Source organism: Rhopalosiphum maidis, chromosome 3, assembly GCF_003676215.2.
Source record: "Rhopalosiphum maidis isolate BTI-1 chromosome 3, ASM367621v3, whole genome shotgun sequence".
NCBI classification, from domain to species: domain Eukaryota; kingdom Metazoa; phylum Arthropoda; class Insecta; order Hemiptera; family Aphididae; genus Rhopalosiphum; species Rhopalosiphum maidis.
Genome location: NC_040879.1, coordinates 57,105,687 through 57,128,485, shown reverse-complemented (window position 1 = coordinate 57,128,485; position 22,799 = coordinate 57,105,687). Strand labels below are relative to the sequence as shown.

Sequence of the window (22,799 nt, the reverse complement as noted above, 5' to 3'; positions counted from 1 at the left end):
AATGTAAGTATTAATATTTGGCTTTACAATGATGTGTGTTTTTTTATATCCGAAGAAACTTTTTATAACAGAAAAAATGATTCAATTTTCAATACACGAGGGTAACCACTATGGTGCTTAGTTTTTGGTACTTTTCACAATAACCAGGAAAAAAAATACAGAAAAACGAAAAATGTATATAAGAATTTCCTGTAGAGTATTGCATTTTCAAAATATCTTAGTGGTTTCGTATTTTAAATATACGAAATATTTTATTTCATATTAACATATTATTATGCATTTAGTAAAAATGATAAAATTTTAATTTTAATACTAATAAATTTTGATATTTTGGTACAATATTCGCTATAAATTGTACTAAAAAGTTGATCATAGAACAAAATTAATTTTTTATTAGTATTTGAAATTCAAATTTTGGTGAAATTGAATATTCAAAAGTAAAATAAATATTACCCATCAAATGATTTTTATTACATAATTGAGACATGAAAAAATATTAATCATAGATACATGAAAATATTCAGCTTAACTTATATTATTATTTTCTATACACAGTTAATTGTTAAAATATTTAGACCAATTTAACACCATGAACTAATATTTATTCCGTTTTACAGTATTAGTTTATATGTTAATAACAGTTAGTAATATTTTATGAAATAAACTTATAGTTATTTTTTTATAATAGACGTAATTTTTTTTTTTGGAAATTAAACTACTAATAATATAAAATTAAATATATAATAAAATATTTTAAAAATAGACTATCTCCCACAAAATTGTATTTTATTGTTACAATGATTTATCATTAAATTCAATTTTAACACATTCATTACAGTGACCTCAATAACGGTACCTACACTCAAAACCACGCTATACAGTAGAACGACTTCTCCTTTTTTATGTTCAATTACGTTTACGTGGAACTCTAGACGGTTACAGAACTTTCTGTAATTTTGTTGTAATTTAATAATAGTTCGTACGATGGTTATTTCTTAATGGTACATTAAAAAATATAAAACTATTAAAATACGTAAAAAATATGCTTCTAGACTTTTTATAAATTGTCATACACAAAACAGCATCCATATGTATGTATTTTCTGTTATTTATTACATGTATATATTAAAAATGTACACATTGTATTTATTGGAATTAAAAACAAGTCATAGACTTAATATTCAAATATTAACTAAATATCTGTAATAATAAAAACATAAAACATAAGTTTCTCAATGATGTATTAAATTCTAAATTATGATGATTTTAAAAGTTTTATTTTTAAATAATACTTTTTTTATGATTTGATGTTACTCGTATAATAAAAACCCGAAGAGTATATTTTTGATTTTCATCGACATAGATACAATCATAGACATAAGCGAATTTAGTTTCGGGATAGCATAAAATATACATTTTGTTCATTTCATATTATTTGAATAAAAGTTTACCTCAAACATCTTTTATTTTAGATCACACCCTTACGACAAAATAATATGATGACCCAATATAAATAATCAGTTTATACAAATTAATAATCTATTGTGATACTTCCCTACATACATTTTAATTTATTTGATTTATAACACAGCAGCGTTATTTTAAAATAAAAACTGAAAAAGCTATTCTGACTTACTTGGTGTTTTTTTTCATACCTTCACGATTTAGGTATAAAGTGTATTAAATTGTTTTCAAAATAGCGTATCTCACGTCACACAATTTTACTCTTTTTACTGGGTCAAAAACGATGCTATAAATACATATATGATATAATATATTAGGTATCTCGATTTTAGTGTTGCAGCCGCAGCACATATTATAATAATATAATATATGTGGACGTTGATAAACACTGTCATCGTACCGTTATACGGTTATATATTATTGTTATACACACAACGCAAATACCTCGGCGTCGGCGGTCGTCGATTACTTCATTACCTCCAATTATAATCATATCCACATTGTGTTATGTGTATACAATATACATATACAACGCATTGTGTATACTTGGCTGAGTAGTAAACTTTAACGTTTGTAGAGCTTACACGGAAACAGACAAGTTTTGAGGCGTATTATTTATAGTCAAACACGCGTATATATATATAGGTACTCTTCAGCAAATAATATATACACTACGCGTCTACGCGAATAACGTATCTATAATAATAATTCTATATACATCGTATACGTATAATAATAGCGAGTGTCAATGTAGGTACACTTCTTATGTTTTAGTATTATCGTCATAATCATCATTATTGCCGTCGTCGTCGGTGTGATATTTCCGCAGTCTTTGTCGTGGTCAAATGGAGGAGTACCTAGGGGCTAGGATCTACGTTTATTGCAGGTATTAGGCGATTACTGCAAAGAGGTCGTTCTATCGGAAGCTCTGTAAATAGGCCCACCCGAGTATACGGGTCATAAACAAGCGGATATAATAACGATAATTGACCGAGAATATGCTGTTAACGTCGTAAGAAATGCGGATCGTTCGCGGGGGCGCATATGCGTATGGCGTGGCCAGTGGCCATCAGGGGTGTTGCGTTATAGTATTATAATATATACTTATGGATATATAATAATGATAGTATACAAACTACCCACATATAACAGTGCTATATATTTATATATTTTTTACGTGCATTGTTATTATTATTATCATTATTTTATAATATTATCGCCTTGTGCCCGACCACTGCAGTTAGTTTGAGGGGCGTGTTATCGTGATATAATATAGCATTTTATTATTTTTTAAACGATCGGTGAGCGAAATTAAATCCGTTATTTCCTTGCAATATTATTGAACGGCTACATCGGTATCATATTACATGCATGTAAAACCTACACGCCGTCTCCTTATCGTGTAATAACATCATTTTTATCCCGCGATGGTCGTCCAAATAGCCGGTTTGCTATGTTCACATAATAATATATATACATAACATGCCAGTTTTCGATGTATCCGAATACCGTAACCCACCCTTTTCCGTGTTACGATCCCTCACCGTATTCAATAACACCGAAAAATATTGTCCTTTTATCATTACCACTCTCACGTTACATATAAATTATATATGTATACAGTATTTGTAAATATATATATATATATAATATATATGTTATATATAGCGTTGTATAGTTATAACGCTGCAAGCATTGTGTTGTTGTTTTTGTTGTTCTTCTTCTTATTATCATCATCGTCGCTATAATAAAAAACAACGACCACTATAGTTTTTATACCGCGAATTCTCTTTGTCGGAAAATATATTCTATATGTACGCGCGAACGCCCACGAAATCTCAAATTGGTAACCTATTTATATGTACGAGATATATCCCTTACGTCTTATAGATCCAACCAAATCATACTTATTGCATAATACTTCTATCGAGCATTTACCCAGTAGCCATGGTAATAAAATATATCATTTAATATGATAATAAATAAGTATAAATCATTACATTTTTAGAGTTTATACTCGTATACTCCAGTCCAAAACTCGTTTAAAGAAATTATTATTTTCTTCGTGTTTTATGTTCTGTGTTTTTATTATTAATATTTTTTTAGCCTTTTACTCTTTTTTATGATCGGCGGACAGCCGTTCGGCGATGGTGGCTGTTCTGTTTTGGACATACGGATTTTATTTACGAAAATTCATTTATAATGCGCGCTGACTACTACTACTACTTCTACTAATAATAATATTATTATAATAATACACCGTCCTGTAGACCTACTGCTCCCTGACTCTTCGGCCCACCGTCCACCACGACTATATACAATAAATATTACTATAATAATAACTCAAATACACTGAGTAGTTATTATAATAATGACGCCGTCATGGCGCATTTCTACAATAATAATACAACGCGTATTAGTCACAAACCCTGGGCTCAGCAGCGGTCTTAGGGGAAAAAGTCGAGGGTAGTGGCTTATGCCTCCTCTCCCGTTGGTAATCATCTATCCTCTACGACTTTCACTCGCAGGCAGCGTATCCCCACAGCCACCCCCTAACACCCGCAGTTCATGACATTTGTAATGTGATGGCATTTATTATTAAAGAAGAAAAAATATAATGCTTAAAATGCATCGACGAAAACTAACTGTGATGGTGGTTATGGGACGAAGAGGTAGTCGAAGGGTGAAAAAAATCGTACCCGTATTATTTTATTTAGTAGTCGGTACGTAATCATCACTGCGTCGCCACCGTTCGTTATGGTACATATTTAAAGAGAATAAATATACTTCACTCGTTAGGGTATAAATATGAAGTTAAAATAAAAAAAAAATGTTTCTTTTTTTTTTCGTATATATAATTGGATGCGCGTGTATCCGTGTATAATATGCACACAGTGCGTAGATTTTATGCCATAAAGGTACATACAGACAGGTACGTGCAAATAATACAATTTCCAGATTTTACACACACGCGTGCATATTGGATTGGTTGTCACTTGTTTCCGCGGAGGAATGACTAAATAAACAGAACAAACAAAACGAACAACTCCGATAATATACCTTCTACACACATTCGTAATTGCAAAATGTCGTATATATATAAAACCATATATTTATATAAGTCCAGTGATGGATCCTGAATTTATAATAATTTACAAATGGAAAATTGAAAGGCAGGAGTGAGAGAGAACGAGAGAAATATCACTTATAATCAGGTACGAAAAATGATGGAAAACTATCTTTTTTTAACAATAATATTATACTGATAATTAAAGCTAAAATTTATATGTACTGGTATATTTTTTTGCAGTTTAATTAAGATTTGGTTAGTTTAATATTCACAAATTGCTTCTTATTAACACAAAATATAATCAATTTTTTTTTTATCTAGGTATTCGTCATATTTTAAGTTTAATGCATGTTATTGGATATCTTAACAATATCCAAGTAAAATGTATATTTTATGGTTTATTCAAACTAAAGTGGTGTAAAAGAATAGATAGGTACTCTATCATATAAAGCTCTTAATTTCAATATCATTTAATCAGTGATATCGTCTTGGATGAAATAAAATGTAAAAATATTTTTAAATTATTTAGGGTTTATTTAAAAAATGATTAACAAAAATAATTTAACTCACATAAAAATTAACTTTACTCACTCGTTTTAAAATTATAAGATGTTTTTCTTGAATAATGACGGTTTGTAAATTATTTGTGAATTGTACTGTTATTTAATTACACTTAAATCGCATATTTTATCGTATTTTAACAACATTAAATATATATTTTAGTATTGTATATTGCCTATAAATTTTGTCCTAATAATAATATTGATATCACATTATTGATTACGTTTCACGTGCACTATGTTAGACTGATGGGTAATAATTAAAAAAAAAAAAAGATGACAAGTTATTGAGGAGTAATCACCTCGATTTTCCTTATTAATGCGATCATCCTCCCCATACCGAATAGATTTCTTAGTTTAATATGAATCAATAATGAAATAAGATAAAATTTTACAATGAAGATTGGTCCATATGAAATGCACCTAAAAGGTCAGAATTATTAACTAAAATTGTTTTTATTATAAGAATAATGATTTTGAATTACCCTGCAGAGGACTATTTTGTCTACCATGTGTGTTGTATTAAGCATTTCTTAATTTTAAATATTTAGTTAAGGAACAAGTATCTTAGTATTATATACAATAATTATTAGAATATTTAAATCTGGTTCAAAAAATATTTATGTAATATGTAATTTAATTACTTATGGTATTATAGCCACAGTAAATTTTATAAGACTAAAAATAATTAAGTATATACCAATATAGAATATCTCAGTTATGATACATAAGAGATAAGAGAAGACGGACACTGTTATGTTTATACGCATACAATACGGTCATTATTAATCTACTAATAATGAAGTTATTATTTTTTAATTGTTCGCGATTTATTTCATTAATATACATTGGTAGCAATCGGTGTTCATGACAAAAGGTATTCATTATATCCTGGGCGAGAATCACGGGCATGTGGTATACCTCAACGAGATGAATCTATTATAGTTGTTATTTCACAATTATAAAACAACACGAAGTTCATGGTTCACGCAATATATATATTTATATATACATTGAGTATAAATTAAGGAACTTATAATTGTGCCTGCTGCGCAGCAGTTGTAGATATAATCAGTATATACCTAAGTACAGCACATATATTTATACTATACATCATCAGCGCGTAAGACGTGAGTAACCATATTATACCACAGTGTAGGTATAGAGGTACAAATGTACACAACAAAAACTGTTGATCAATATCACATACAACAACATCAACAATAATGCGAGTATATTATATGTATAGCACGATCACGTATAACTACATCGTAAGTACACACAAAATCAACAACGGTCATCATCGCCTTGCGTCAGTCATACGCCATTATAATCATTACGCATCCTACGCAAATTCGCATAATATATTATAAATTATTATAATAATAATTATAACACCACCGCCGTAACGACCGCGTTAATTGTACCGAAGCCGCCACCGCTTCCGACTCTTCTGCCACTGCAACCACGCGCGCGTTTACCTATATAACTTAGGTATATATATATATATATATTATATTATATCCGCGTATTTGTTTTTCGTCGTTGCCGCCGGCGCGCAACTTTTCTCCGATGCCGTCGTCGCCATCGCCCCATTTGTTGGCAAACTCGTTACGCTCGTACAACCTACCACTCCCCAACCCATACACACACATTTGTGTATACACGTATTATAATATATGCGCTTCTCGGAGGAGTTTACATATCGTTTATTCGGGACTGTGGACGTCTGTAAGTGGGTGGTGGGTCGGGGGTCGAAGTCGTGAGTGGATTGACACAGCGATTGCGATTCTCATAATATTATACACAATTATACCAGAACGGGATCTCGCGACGTTGTACGCCAAACTTTCTCCAAAAACGATAAGGCTATAAGGATTTATTATATATTAATTGAATATTAATAAAAAACAACAAATGACAATCAAGGGAATACTTGTGGAGATGCCTTATCCCCCTCCACATTGGTTTTTTTTCAATTGATTTATCATCATTTACCTTCAATTCACAATCTATTCATTATTAGAATAAAAATTGACGTTTTCAATAATTTTTCCTATGTAGCTCATAATTGTTCATATACTTGAAGTCGAATGATAAGAATAAAATATATGATAAAGTAATGAAAGCATATTTGTTTCCATCACTTTCTGATTAATGCCAAGATGTAATTATTACAATTAAGTTCTACCTTACAAAAAATAAAATACATAATATACAAATTCCTTTTACATACGATAAATAATATACTATTATAATTAACAAGCATCTCGCATCTGTGGTTAAATACATAAATATATATTGTATTTTTGTTATAACGTGATTTGAAAATAGTCCAAAAATGTATTTCAAAAAAGACAAGCACGTCAATTACGACAATAATAATAATAATAATATTATGTACGAACGTTGAAATATTTATCATAGTATAAGGCATGCAGCACACGAAATAATTAAAACTGTCTCTGTTTTTCAAATGAGCGTGACACCGCTCTATGTCTTTGATACTGAAACAATGTGACTACTATGTGCGTTACTATGATAATACTCTGTAAACTTGTGTGTATTCTACTTATGAGTGTGAGTACTCGTCAGTAAGTTTTACCCACCTGACCAGCTAGCAAGAATCTTAGATCACGTTTAGGCATGACAAACATATACATTATTATCTTACATGCATAATAATATTATATAATGCACGTGTTTATCATCATCGTAACGTAGACGCGACAAACTGTAGTTCGGTGTCAAACGGTCCACTGCCGTCATCTTCCGGTACGAGTTATATTATTATATACGTGACAGATTACATAGCTATATAAATATATCGTACAGCATACCTACACTCACACTATTGTACACTATAATAATGCTCTAACAATTATTTTATTGTACTCGCGGACGCGTCATCCGCTCCGCGGTTTCTGCTTTTCCGGCGTCGGTGCCGCTCTTCCTGCCGTCCCCCGGTCATCATCTCCCATGCCGTTTCCGCCCCTCGCTCCTATACACGACCACAAATATTACAAACACTATATCTACAGAAACGAATATACCGTCTCACCTAGGCACTATATTATATAAACTGTTGTCTCGTCGTTGTACAGCTAGCGTACACCTTTTCCAACGTAAGCTCCCACACGCACGCGCAAGTGAGCCTTTCTTCTTATGGTTGCAAATAATATTACACATATACACACTCGCACACCTATTGTCGTGTTTGGTGCTTCGCACACCGACCACCGGCAAAAACACAACGGAGCTACATTGTTATTTCGAGTGCGGCTAAGGCGGCGATGAAAAGTTTCCACAAGTCGTTAATTATAATAATTTGCACGCCGCTGTTGCTATATACCGGTGGATGCTGCGGTGGTGCTAAACTGTTGTTGTTGTTGTTGTTGTCGTCGTCATCGTAGTAGTAGTAGTAGTAGTAGTCGTAGTAGTAGTAGTAGTAGTAGTAGTAGTAGTAGTAGTAGTAGTAGTAGTAGTTGTTGTTGTTGTTGTAAACTCAACGACGTGTAACTCCTCCGCTTCATCACACACACACATCCACATCCATCGCCGCCACTACTAGTTATTAAACGACGACGGGCCGTTGTGTAAGGTGTACACACAAGTTAAACACTCTTGTTGTTTGTTGTTGGCTTTATGTTAAAACTTGATAATAATGGTAGCGGTATCTTTTTTCTCGTGTGTAATCCCGGGTAGATGATGATAATTTACCACTGCCGCGCCGCTGATAGTATTGCGTGGGGAAAATGATTTTTTAAGAGATTAATTGCGCCACCGCCACCACCACTACACCTCACCACCCCTCCACTATCGCTGCCACCGCCGTACACCGTCACTGCTACGACGAGCTTATTGTACTTACATGTATATAATATAGTAAAAGTGCTCGACAAAAACGACCACTAATGTGTACCGAATAACAATAGTATACTTTAATAGTACTATGTAATAATATGTATGATAACGCGTGTACTCGCCGATAGTATGATATAGATACAAGTGTATACCCACAATATGTAGATTTAATATGATACATTATAATTTTCTTATGTTATTATTCTCATCAATTTATATAATATCTATGACGCAGGGGTAGGTACCTATTATTACTACTCATATAGTCGTATAAGTTCACATTTTATGGTCGGTGGCCTGCATGGGAGGGCAACGCAACCTCGGCATCGTTAAAGTTGGACCGCACATAAATATTATTTTCGTGGTTTTAAAACATAAAATGTAAATAAAATAAAACTAATTACCTATTTAATGAAGAATATAAAAAATAATAATACTACATATATACCTACGCTGTAATAGCCATAGGCGGAAATCCATTAAAACGTCTTGAGGGAAAAAGTAGTATAATAATTTTTAACACCTATAGCTTAACTAAAAAAAAAATGATTTGAAATAACAATGATTAACATAATACAATTTTTTAGGTGGGGGGAGGGGGTGATTGATGAAACTTTTATTATATAATATTATGTATATTGCAGGTTATTATTGAGGATTATCATATTGGCTTTTCATCAAATCATCTTCCTTTGATTTTCGTCTACGTGTGATACGACTTACTATAGGCCGTTAATATGATATGGGTTGAAAGTTTTGACGGAAAGACTAATACCATAACTTTTATAGTTTAAAAATATGAACATTAAGAACATAACATTATATTGTAAGTTGTAACTGTTTATGCATTATACGAGTATATTATATAATATTTAATAATAATTATATAGCTCTAATAAAAAGCAATACATTATATTGTACGAGCAATATGTAATACACTATCTCATACGTGTTGTAATATTATGCATGAGTAGGTGATTTAAAAATGGTCGTATCTAAATCTGTCTTTAATTGTTTTTTTTTTCAACGTTAAACTGTATTATATAATATTTATAATACCATCAAACTCCAACCAACTCTCGTACATATAATACCTAATACCCTAACCCTTTTATATACACACTCATTGTGTGCTACGTCTACTCTACTCTCTCTCTCTCTCTCTACATATATATACTCATTATATACGCATTTATAAACATACATATTATATATCTATATTGTTATAAGTATGAGCCAATACGAGTAATTCGCAGCTGAAGCATATCATACGTGCTCCCTCTCTCTTTCATACACACACACACGCATAAGTACGAATATCCCTAGTTGCCGCCACTTCATCCTGATAGACCTCACGGCAGACTGCAGCTAATATTGCCGAAATAATCGCTCTCAGCCCGCCGGTTTACCGTACGCCGGCAGTGTCCATCATCATATTATACACAATAATTTAAACGCTGATTCTTCCTCACATATAACACTAGCTATATAAGTATACTTTTTATAAGCCACGTTCCATTGCTGTCACCTATCGCACTGTATAACAATATTAAATTGTATTATATTTAATATAATATACACGTATGTACGCTATCACCTATATGCACTATAATATATCTGTATGCGTTTATCGTATACAAATTTCATCTAAATGTTACCAACACTGGTAGCGATAACGAGAAAGTTTCATAATTTTTTAAATCACTTCCGCCTCACTGACCCCTAATGTTATATTATTACTTATTATTTAATTAAAAATATCTTTTGTTTTTCTAATCAATTTGAGTTGAATTTATGTTATTATGTATTCAATTTATGTATACAAATACTATAACGTATCGTATACTAGGTTGACCTTTTTTAAGTTTTAGTTTGATAGCTGACTGTTTATTTTGTTTTCGTATAATGTATTTGAATATATATTTCTTTTGTTTTTTAAATATAAATTTAATAATGTTAACTTTTCTTTTTTACTTGCATGTTTAATTGTTTTTATTTTATTCCAACTAATATTTTATTTACAGCGATAATTAATTTATCCTATAAGGTTATTTTAACGGATTGGGAATATATGATTGCATGGAACGGTATGACCCACTGATGCGCGACGACACCATATCAGCATTATATGCCATACTCATTCGAGAATCGTAAAATTAACATATATAATTAAAATAGAGCAATCGATTACTATTGAATAAAAATAATCAAATGTTAATTCTATTAAACTTATTTTAATATTATTATCATAAATTTGTTACAACCGTAATATAATTTTCGTTAACCCGTCACCCGCGCGATGTTCACGGGTGTTTGCATGTATACAAGTATAGTAGTATACATAGGTATTATATAATGAATTATGAAACAAATCAAAATGATCAAACTGATTATAGTGATACAATTTCAAAAATTAAATTAAAACTACGTGTTTTCGACAGGGCTTTATGATAAAATTATTATAAAATAAATGAGATACAAAGATTATAATAAAAAAATACATTAACAATAATTATTACATTATTAGTTTATTTTATTACTCACTTAAAGTGAAAGTAGTGAAATACTTTTATGTACGTTAACTACATTATATTCATCGCCATGATACACATAAACAAATTTATAAAGTACGTGAAATTAGACTTCTCGGTTTGGTTTTGTGCGTAACCACGGTCGTTTAGTTGATGGAATAAGAGCTGGGTATGATGTCAGAAAAAGTCAGTGCCGTTTTTTACTTCTTTAAATACGGTCGCCCTAAACTAATTAACTCGATGTAATCATATAAGGTCCGGTATATAAAAAGGCATCACTCACTACCCAGTCAAGGAAAAACTTATACATATTTAATGTTCTAAAACACGGTATATTATTTATACATATTACGAATATAATACATGTTTACCTATATTTATCTTATTTGCACGCTCTGTCTCTGTCTTTCTCTTTCTTTTTCTATTTATTTAAAAATTATTTCATTTTTTTTTTATTTTAAAATTCTGTCACGAATACTAGCATATTGTTTTACGGACAACCGATGTATAGTAGATACATATATTTTAAACTCTACGCGCAGACCAACGAACAACGTTTTCGGTGATATCTCGTTGTCGATATAATGTTTGTACACCGTCATGGTAGACATTCGCATTAACAAAAAACCACTTTTATGATTGACGACGACCATCCTCCCCGCCATCGTCGACTGTATAATTATTACATGCTGTTATAATACATACTAAAAATATATACAAGCATGCTGCAGTGTGTGTGTGTGTGTGTGAGAGAGTGTGTGAGTGAGTTTGTGTATAAATATATGGTGCATCTTGGCCGATAACAGAACGGTTTTTTTTAGTTTTTTTTTTTTTTATTATTATCAACACTGTTGTTTCAGCGACACGTGACTACAATAATCGACGATCTCATCATTGGCGCACAATGTCGGTCGTCATCACCACCATAGTGTTTATCGACAGAATAACCCCCCTTCTCACTTGTGTATAAAGTCGATCGTCTGTTTATTGCGCTTATCGTCTCCGGAGCTTGTTAAAGTCTCCGGGCGGTTGTCGCGATGCGAGTAAACACACAGAGGCTTTAAATCGATCGAATCTCACCGCACAATCCCAAACATATTATTATTATTATTATGTTGTATGTGTTGTTATTAATAGTGTGTGACGTATTATTATGTTGAATATATGTATATGTTAAGCGCGTCGCACGATACAAGCCGCAAAAATAAAATAAAATTTAATATTAACAATATTTACGTATTACATACTTTATGGCATAGGTATTGGGGCAGCTGCAGTAACCAACAATGTACAAATTTCCAAAATTATATAATAGTAATTAATAAAGGATGTACTAAAATATATAAGAAAATAATTATTGCAAATACTGCGTACATATTTGTTTTACAGTCAATTGGCCGCGGAAGCTAATTATTTTAAAAGAACATAGAAATTAAAATTATATTATTTTACGCTCTAACTAAAACACATTATAAGAAACAGTAGTTATTTATCATCAAAAAATTGAAAAAAAGACTATGATTAAACTAATAAAGCTTGTAAAGATAAAAGATTACATATTATTCACATCTGTAATTTATAATTATAAAATATATTTTCAATTTATAGGGCTGGAATTTTAATGTCTTAATTACTTTGAAAATCTCAAAAAATTAAATTAAAAATGTGTTTAAACATGTATTCTTTAGTTACAAAACATATTTAAAAAATAGAAAATAGGAAATAGGAAAGAAAAAATGTATTGTACAATGGTGACTTTTTTTATGGGGAAATTTTAAATACTCCAATGGTTTTAAAATATAAGTAAGTTATTTGTTGTTACCTCCGTCATTATTTCAGTGCTAGGAATGGGCCAATACCACCTATTACCAATATCTGATACTAGTGATACTCCTATGTAAAAACAATAAGCAATAATATATTAAACTATTAAAATAACGTTAATAATAAATAGTATAAAAAAAATTTGAGCCGATATTAAAATATAACCCATACACCAGCTGACGTCTATTCTAATAAATATATACATGTAAATCACATATAATGTGATAACAACAATAGTCGTGATACAATATACAAATAATATCACCGATTACTAATATATAGCATTTGATTGTACTTGTGCATTTGTGATACTATATTGATTATATGGTTATTATATTTTTTTGTATCGGTTGAAATATAAGTTTCGAAAAAAAACAATATTAATCGACCCATCCCATTTATTTGCGTATACCTAAATGAAAACAGTGGTCAGCGCGTGTTGCATATTTTTTACTTCACATTTAATATTAGTTGACTACTATATGTAGGTATCTTTACCAACAATGCTTGTTTATGAATAACAATTTACATTTGAAAAATGTTTATAAATCTACATATAGGATAAATTAAAATATGTTAAAAAAAATCAAGAATTATTTAACTATATTTAAATTGTACAATAATTATATTTTTGAATGATAAATAGAATAAAATATGACCAATATATTCATACATATTAAATTATAAATCTGTTAAATAATGTCAAAAAGTACAAAAATAGAACAAAAATTTAAAAATATATTTTCTTTGTATCATAAATAAGCAAAATTTATTTTTATGTTTTCTAAATTATACGTAATGCTTACTATTATTGGACATAATAATAGGAAACAATTAAAATGTATCAATTAAGATAGATAATTATTAATTATTATCGTCTCGTTTTATAAATAATATATTAGTTATTAGTAATGTAATACAAAATAATTACAAATAATACTGAATTATAATTTAAATGATTTAAAATTGATACAGTATATTGGGTGACATAAGATTTTGTCAAAAGAATGAAACTTAGAATAAAACGACTAAGCGACAATATGGTTAATTTTTTATCAAAAACTTATAAAAAATTAATATAATTTATTTTGTGATGTACTTTAAACTGAACCCTATCCAAGGTTAGGAGGTTTATCCTCTGCGTAAGAAAAAATTAAAATTATATACTAATATTATTACATATAAATATACAACTAATTATTATTGGGACATCAAGGTTTTAACTCGTTTTAATTCCAATAAATACAATGTGTTATACACATAATATGATCAGGTTAGCAGCAAATTGTATACATACGTAATCTTCTTGAAGTATATTTGTTTTTTTTTTTTTTCATAGTAATTTTATATTTACTGTTTTTCAGAATTAATCATTGTGACAGCATTGACAACTATTATTAAATATCAGTTAAAAATACTGAAAATTCTGTAGTTACTACTAGAGTTCTTACTGTAGTTGTTTGTTAGAGTTATACTTGGTTGAACTTAAGAAAAAAAAGGAAGGTGGAATTCGTTCGTTAAGTGTTGAGTGTTTCTTAATATTGTGGTAAATTTTAATTAAATAATAAATAATTGCATACAAAAAAATTAATCTGATAGTCCTAAATTTCTAAAGTTATTTTATATTACATATTTATATTGCTATTAGTAGTTCTTTTTTTTTTTTTAGTAATGCAGTAAGTTAAACTATTTTTTCCCAAAACCAAACTCCACATATTATAATATTATTTCATATATAATATTAATAACTGTTATTACTTATAAGTTATAAGTCAATATCAATGTTCTGTAGCTTAAAATTAATCTAAATATTTTGGAAATATAATTGTGTATACTGTATAGTAAATAATAAGATATGCAATAAAAAAAAATACCCGTGAATAATATTTTTTTAAATGCAACAAAATAACTAAAATTTTAATATTATATTTTATTTTAAATAAACAAATATCTTCAATATTTAAACTTTATATGTCTAAAAAATAAAATATTAATATATATATATATTATATTTGATATTTTTCGTTTACTATTTTCTATAAGAACAACTTATGAGAGATCTTGCATTTAATTTACAAACTTTAGCTATTAAAATTAAAATTTTTTGAATTTATAACTACACAAATGTGATTTTATCAACATTTTAATTTTAAATATAAAAAAAAAGACAATTGTGCATATGTTTTTTCAGTATTTTCCAATATCTATATGAATAAGTGATTCAAAATAATTTACTAAAGATTTTTTATTATATTTTTATATTTTTAGATCAAAAAAAGAGAACAATTCAATTTAATATACATAAATAGATTAAAAAGGGTAACAATATTTTTTAAATGCATATTATGTCTAAAACATTCTTAATACTCTGATGTACTAATTAAATTCGATTTACTATTAGAATAAACCCTTAAAGTTGAAGATTAAAACACTTTTATCACTCCAAAAGGCAACGAGAAAAAAAAATAAAAGTTAACAACAAAAAGAACTAAATAGTTTATTTTTATACAAACATACAATCATTGCCCCGTTCAGAATTTAAAATATCAGATTTTTGTTACAAAACTGATAATTCATCACACATTCAATATAGTCTAAAAATTTAATTATAACAAAATAATCCTAGCCTTTAATACCCACCGCGCCGCACCAGTATTGTATAATATCGGTATGTGGCCTACAATAATACCTACACGAATTTGTGAAAAGCGTGATGATCAATATAACCACTCATTTGTAGCAATGACCCGTCTGAATTTGTTTTAATTATTACCAAACACATGTAGGTACACCGAATATACACCGAACAAAAATATGCAGTAAAGTATTATACAAATTTTACTAAAATATATTGTTTTGTTTTTATGCACAATTCGAGGTGAACGCATTTATATAGTTCATCAGTTACATTATATATTTATATAATACAATTTAACATACGATTATATTTCATAATATAATATTCGTATACAGATGTTCGAGCTACAGTAACGTGATAGTGCAATATATATATTTATATATATAATATATTAAAACAGGAAAAAATAAGCTTATTTATTCATCGGCGTAGACAAACAAATATTCCGTTCACACACTGCCCAAGACGACTCGTTTACTCGAACAAACCTTGAATGATCGGGACGAGCAACGATGATAGTATAAGAGATATATAATATAAACCATATATATAATATCGGTTGTATCACTCACCAGACCGCACACCGCTATAATTCGTTTAAAAAATAAATAATATAACGGTCGTCGTACTATACGTATTACTCCACTATTGGTGACTAATCATCAACTACCGCCGCTGCTATGTCCCTGTGTTGATTTTCGTCTAGCTTCTCTCTTGTTCGTCCCTCATACGTTATTACACACACAATATGCGGGTTACTTCCACGCACCACTAAACAACCACCACTGACGATAGAATGAATACCTATATAAATTTATATGTATGTTTAATGTATGTGCGTATGTATGTATGTATGTATGTATGTATGTATGTATGTATGTATGTATGTATGTATGTATGTATGTATGTATGAATGTATGTATGTATGTATATATGTATATATGTATGAAGGTATAGACAGGTAGGTAGATATGCGGGCACTCGTGAAATAATTTTCCTCCTCAAACGACATTTGCGCTAATTCACCGGGCGTTGTATAGTACACAAACTGTGCGGTATAAATCCCTATAGTGGTCGGCGGTGGTTTCGTTTGCGGGACTCAAAACGTGATAAAAAACTAAAATTCGTCGACACCGTTGCTATATTACATTATATTATAATATTCGATATTGTAATTGCATATTACTATTACGATATAACGGTTTTATACATAGGTATAATATTATATATACAGACATACAGTGTACGTTTCGCAGCGCAACACCACCGCGACGTCGTAAATATCTTGCGAGGTTTGCGTCTGTTAGTGACGGCGCGGCGAATAAAAAAACGTATTACAATCAACGCCCCGCAGGAGTCGTCGCCTCGACGGTGGTGGTGGTGGTGGTGGTGGTGGCGGCAGTGGACGAACGAAGTTTTAGCAGAATCGCGGTCCCGGATCGACGCCATACACTGTGGGAATCTACCTGTATTAAACGTGTATAGTAATACCAGAAAATGCGATGGGGTGGGTATTTTTTTGCGACCGGATACTCTGATAATATTGTGGAACTCTCGGTTTCGGCGGCGATAATCGCGAAGTTTAGATATTTATTTTTTGTCGGTTCCGCCACGTCCCGAACCACGCTATAACAACCAACCTTCCTGCGTATACAGTTCATATATTATATTATTATACGCCATATTATTATGTTTATGTACACTATTAAATTACTTACCCACTGACTGCGCCCGCGGTCTGACTGTCGAAACGATCATCGTGGTCTGACAAACCAGTACCGGTGTTCCTAATAATAACGCGGTCCTCGTAGTATAATAATATAATAACATGTACACGTACAGTGGCGACGGTGGCGTTTTTGCTGCCGGTCCCCCGCGCGCGCGCCACAAGCAACGCGGAAAGTTTTCTTTGCCGTTTTCTCTCCGCCCGGCCTTCATCTCGTCCGTTCAAGCCTCATGAATACTAAAGCGCATCCATCATCAACACTTCCACCGCCGCGTGTACAAATAAATATATATATATATAATATTTGTATGTGAAATATATGAATACGAATAACGCGTTACTACCCTACGCGCGCGTGTAACACAAACAATAACCGAGTAAATACGACATCAGCGGGGCGGCCTCCTCTCTTTATATGCACTATATACTCTTCTCGCCGCCGGACGTTGTTGACTAAAAACCGTAGTGATCATTTAAACGACGCGTCGACTGTCGGCTTTTAATTTACCCCAGGCGATGACGACTGCTGCTGCTGTTGCCACTATATCGAAATAATAATAATAATGTACTCTACGTGCGCATATACATAATATTATAATATTCTTATTTTTTAGTTTTTATTTTTTTCTTTTTGCTATTTTTTACTTCAGACAACAAATGCTGCCACGCCGCGGTAGATTTTACGTTTTTTCATATATTATTTTATATACTGCTGTGTCCTCAATCGTTCCTCGTCTTATTTATTTGTACATATGTGTGGCAAGGGGTTAGCCGGGGGTATGTAAAGCATACACCACAACCGTATATTGTTATATATATACATATATATTTTGACGTACGCACCGGTGCTTTTCGGTATTCTGTCACATGGTGGGGGGGATGAAATCGGCGATGGGCGGGAGAGTGACTCTGCAATCAAACGGCTGCCGACGATGATGTAGATCGACATAAACTAACCTTCACCACCACCCATCGCCCTCACACCATACCAACAACTCGTACATATATCGTCGTGGTGGCGTTACGTACCTATAGTACCTACCTATACGTAAGTTGTCGCCTCCATTTGATTCCTACACCTCCACTCTCTAGCGTTTATGTATATATCTGTATATATCTGTGTATATATATACGCATGTGTGTCTGTGTATATATATATATACATATTACATATATATTTATGAAAACGCTAAACGTATTTACTCCATTCGGTTCGTCACAACCACTGCGCCGCCACCCACCATACAGTAGTTTTATCATTATTCTAGTAGTTTACGACGCGTACGACAGCGGTTCGTTTAACAAACAATAATCCGTTTATTTTTATCGCGCCCATGCCGCGTATGGTATTGGATTCGTCGTATACTTTATTATGTCTATATACTAAGCGCTACCACGCGGAATTTCCGTCATACTGTTATACGAAAAGGCTAAACGAGACGAGATACCTATATGTAATACATATTTGCCGATAATAACTCCTGTTCTTTATTTTAACGCGATTTGGTTGAGTATGGTGCGCTTATAATCTTAGATAGACTGGAATCACGGTACTATAAAATCGAATCTGTATACTATATAGTGTATATAGTGAAACAGATTATAGGCACTATTTACTGTTTTAAAGTTTTGCACGTAACTTTCGTTCTCGGCAACCACGTGAATCGCTCACCCACAGTTTTACAATAGACATTAGGTTTTATAAGACATTATAGTAATACACGAAAGTATATCTGCAGCGCACGCATAAAGGAATACAATTTAACGACAAAGGTTAACATTTTAAAATAAGCTATAGAGAAGAGGTCTGGAAAACACAATTAATATAGATGCTCTCCTGTCCATTTACACCACTTCAATCCCTTTGAGTAGGTAAAAAAAATATCCATACGTTTTGTGTAGATATGTGGGCATGAATATAGTAAGGAAAATAAAACTAATACAACATCATAATATATGATATGGACCTATGTAATTATATTTTATTATATAATACACGTACCTACAGAGTGGTTTAAAGGGATATATGCGGTTACATGCGTCAGTTCACTAATTTAGTGCAAATATACGCGTAGGTAGTAAAAGTATATAGTACAGGAAACGGGAATGGTACGTATATAAAAACATCTGAGTGTATAATATACACACCAATTCAGAAGACCAAATATGTGAAAACCAATTAATTTCAAAGGTAATTTATGTTTGAATACAGCACTATAGCACTCACATACACACAATAAAGCATATCAGTACAACATTAGTTCATAGTAAATCTTGAAAAGATGAAAATAAAAATAAATAATTTTTTTTAAGAACAATTGTTATTATAAATTTAATTTACTTAATAATAAATTTTTAAAATGTATATTATTATCTCAATTGATACATTATGAAGTTCACACAACTACTATTATTAATTGTGCATGATTTATTTTGATTATTAACTAATCAACGATATCAAGAAATATTACTCAAAAAATCCATGTTTCCAGTTAAGATCACTGAAATGAAAAATCACGGAAATATTGGAGTGTAGGTAATGTGTATACATATATTATTTCATTCTTTTTATTGACTGTGCAACTTTATTATTAGTAAATACATTTATTGTATATTTCTGAAAAAAGTGATGGAAAATATATACTTAAAATACGGACAAACTTAATATAAACCAGATGAAATTTCCATTTGAAACTTCAAAGAAAATCAAAAAAAAAATTCGCATTTCTGAAATAAAAGTGTGCGATATTTATTTATACATTTATCTTATCTTGAATATAAAACTATGTGAAATTAGGCTGGGAGATTTTTTTTTAAGCAAGTGAATATGTGGTATCATCTCAGTGATAATGTCAAAATTTAACAGTTAACTGCATTTTATGTCATTTTCAGCATTATTTGAAAAAGTTTAGTGAAACTTTAAACCTTATTTAAGAGCAAAAAATTTAATAATATGATTAAACGGTAATATAGAATAACGACATTGCAGTAAACACATTTTTAAATTAGTTCAATAGATAATATCCACATACTATAAGCTTTACGCGTCCAAACATGACTTATAAATAATAATAATAATAATAATAATAGTTATTACTGTAACAAAACATAGTTTATCTCATAGTATCGGAAAAATATATTTTCCTACTATGTTCAAGTTTAAATTACTGAAGAACCATTGTGAATCTCTTTGTCATTTATACATTACAAAATAAAATATCTTTAATTTAATTTAAAAGAGAGTAGGTATTATTAGATCTAGATTTAAATTTTAATATATAATATTATAATAAATATATATTGGTATATATTATATATTCTTAATATAATATCAGTCGAACGTCTGTGCCTTATGGATGTAAAGGATACATTAAGGATACTGTTAGCGCTCATCTCTACAAGACAGTAAATAAAATAGTATGAATTCAGTTATTAAGTTTCTCTAAATACTTTTATCTGTTATAATATTATCTTCATAGTGTAATAGGTATATCGTTTTATTTTTGTATCATATTATAAAAGTCATTTAAAATTTGGCACGCTCTAACGGTATCCGTAGGTCCGTCGTATATACAAAACGTCGTATAATACACTAGCACACAACATGGTACCATATGCAATCGCGTGTTTGAAAACTATCGTAAATCAAATCTCTAAAATTACCTGGATCATCCTGGTCTAGCTGATCTTCACGTTCCTCTTTACTGTTGTCTTCAGAATAAGCTAAATCGTCGTCGTCGTCGTCGTCATCACCATCGTCACCCACGGAATCATAACTCGGTTCCGACGGATTGTCACCCAGATACGTCTGACGATCCTGCATCACAGACAAAAACGGTGACTGTATCTGCGGCGGTCCCTCTCTACCAGCATACGCCAATCCCAGACTCCAAAGCGCGATGGACGTGATCAGTACCATGGTGCAGAAACCAATCGCCGCATTTGTCGTCATAATAATGAATAATATAGAATTAAATGTATCGGATGGAGATATATCGTTATATTTCGGCGTGTACTCGTCGATGCGTGAATCTATAATCAATAACAAATATAGGATGGGGTGAGATGATGTGTATTATATATACATATTATATACATGGGGGTGTGCGGTGTTCGTATGGGTGGAAAAATAAGAAGAAAAAAAATTGTTTATAACGCAATAATAACCTGATTTTTATCGGCTAAACAACCGTTTTTTGGCTACTCGCCAACTGCCGTCGTCCGCGTCGCCGTCGCCGCCGTCATTACGATATATAGGACTCGTCCTCTCGACCCCATGAATCCCGCCCCACCCCTGTCCATACCCGGGTCTTCCACTGTATATAATACTAGGTAGATGCGATTGTCGCGCGCGCCGGCAGGCAGGTCATTAGCGGCTCGACGGTGCACGGTCGACGCATACGAACGTTTAGACCGGACATTGCCGCTGCTGCTGCTCGCAAAGGATATGAGAATGGAGCGACGTATGCGCAACACTTCCGTATTAAACCGCTCACGTTGACGCTATCGGGCTCTCGTTGTACGCGTGCACACGCATACACATAAACACATACACGAGCGCCTGTATAATGCATTACTCTGTTTGTTTATGTTTGCGGACGAAAAATATATAGATACGGCCGCAGCGACATGGCATGTACATCACAAATATATACGATATGATATAAATATATTTATCATGTCGTTGTACTATAATAATATATACAGGATGATTCACCGAGAGCGCTTACCCCCCGTTTTTTCTTCTGTAATGTATAGTGATTTTTGAAATTTTTAAACAGTTTGTTAGTAGGTATACGTCTAAAAGACTGTATTTTAAAAATCTTAAGATTTTTTGTTGTATTTAGGAAGTGTCCCGTGAAAATAAAAACTTCTGCTTTTCTAATAAACAGATTATTTTTCTGAAAAATTTGACGTCCAAAATTCAAATTCAAATGAATATTTGTTATGCTATTTTATTTTGAGTACTAAGAATAATAAGTCTATGGTAATGGGTATGCAAGATATGGAGGCTAGGCGATGTGAACATTTTAGTAAATAATATTAATCTGTTAACATTTTTAATTTGTAGAAATAGTCTAAGTATAATAAATACTAGAGACAGTAGTCATCAGTAATACAT

General features: G+C 31.2%; 1 protein-coding gene across 2 annotated transcripts in view; it reads right to left on the bottom strand.

Annotated features, from left to right (window-relative positions):
• Positions 1-22,799, bottom strand: part of LOC113556591 — a 62,763-nt gene that overhangs the window by 31,799 nt on the left and 8,165 nt on the right. For both annotated transcript variants that reach the window (XM_026961636.2, XM_026961637.2), the window contains one exon: positions 21,341-21,709. In XM_026961636.2, coding sequence (XP_026817437.1) covers positions 21,341-21,629 — 289 coding nt within the window. In that variant the 5' untranslated portion in view covers positions 21,630-21,709. The remainder of the gene's footprint in view (positions 1-21,340; positions 21,710-22,799) is intronic.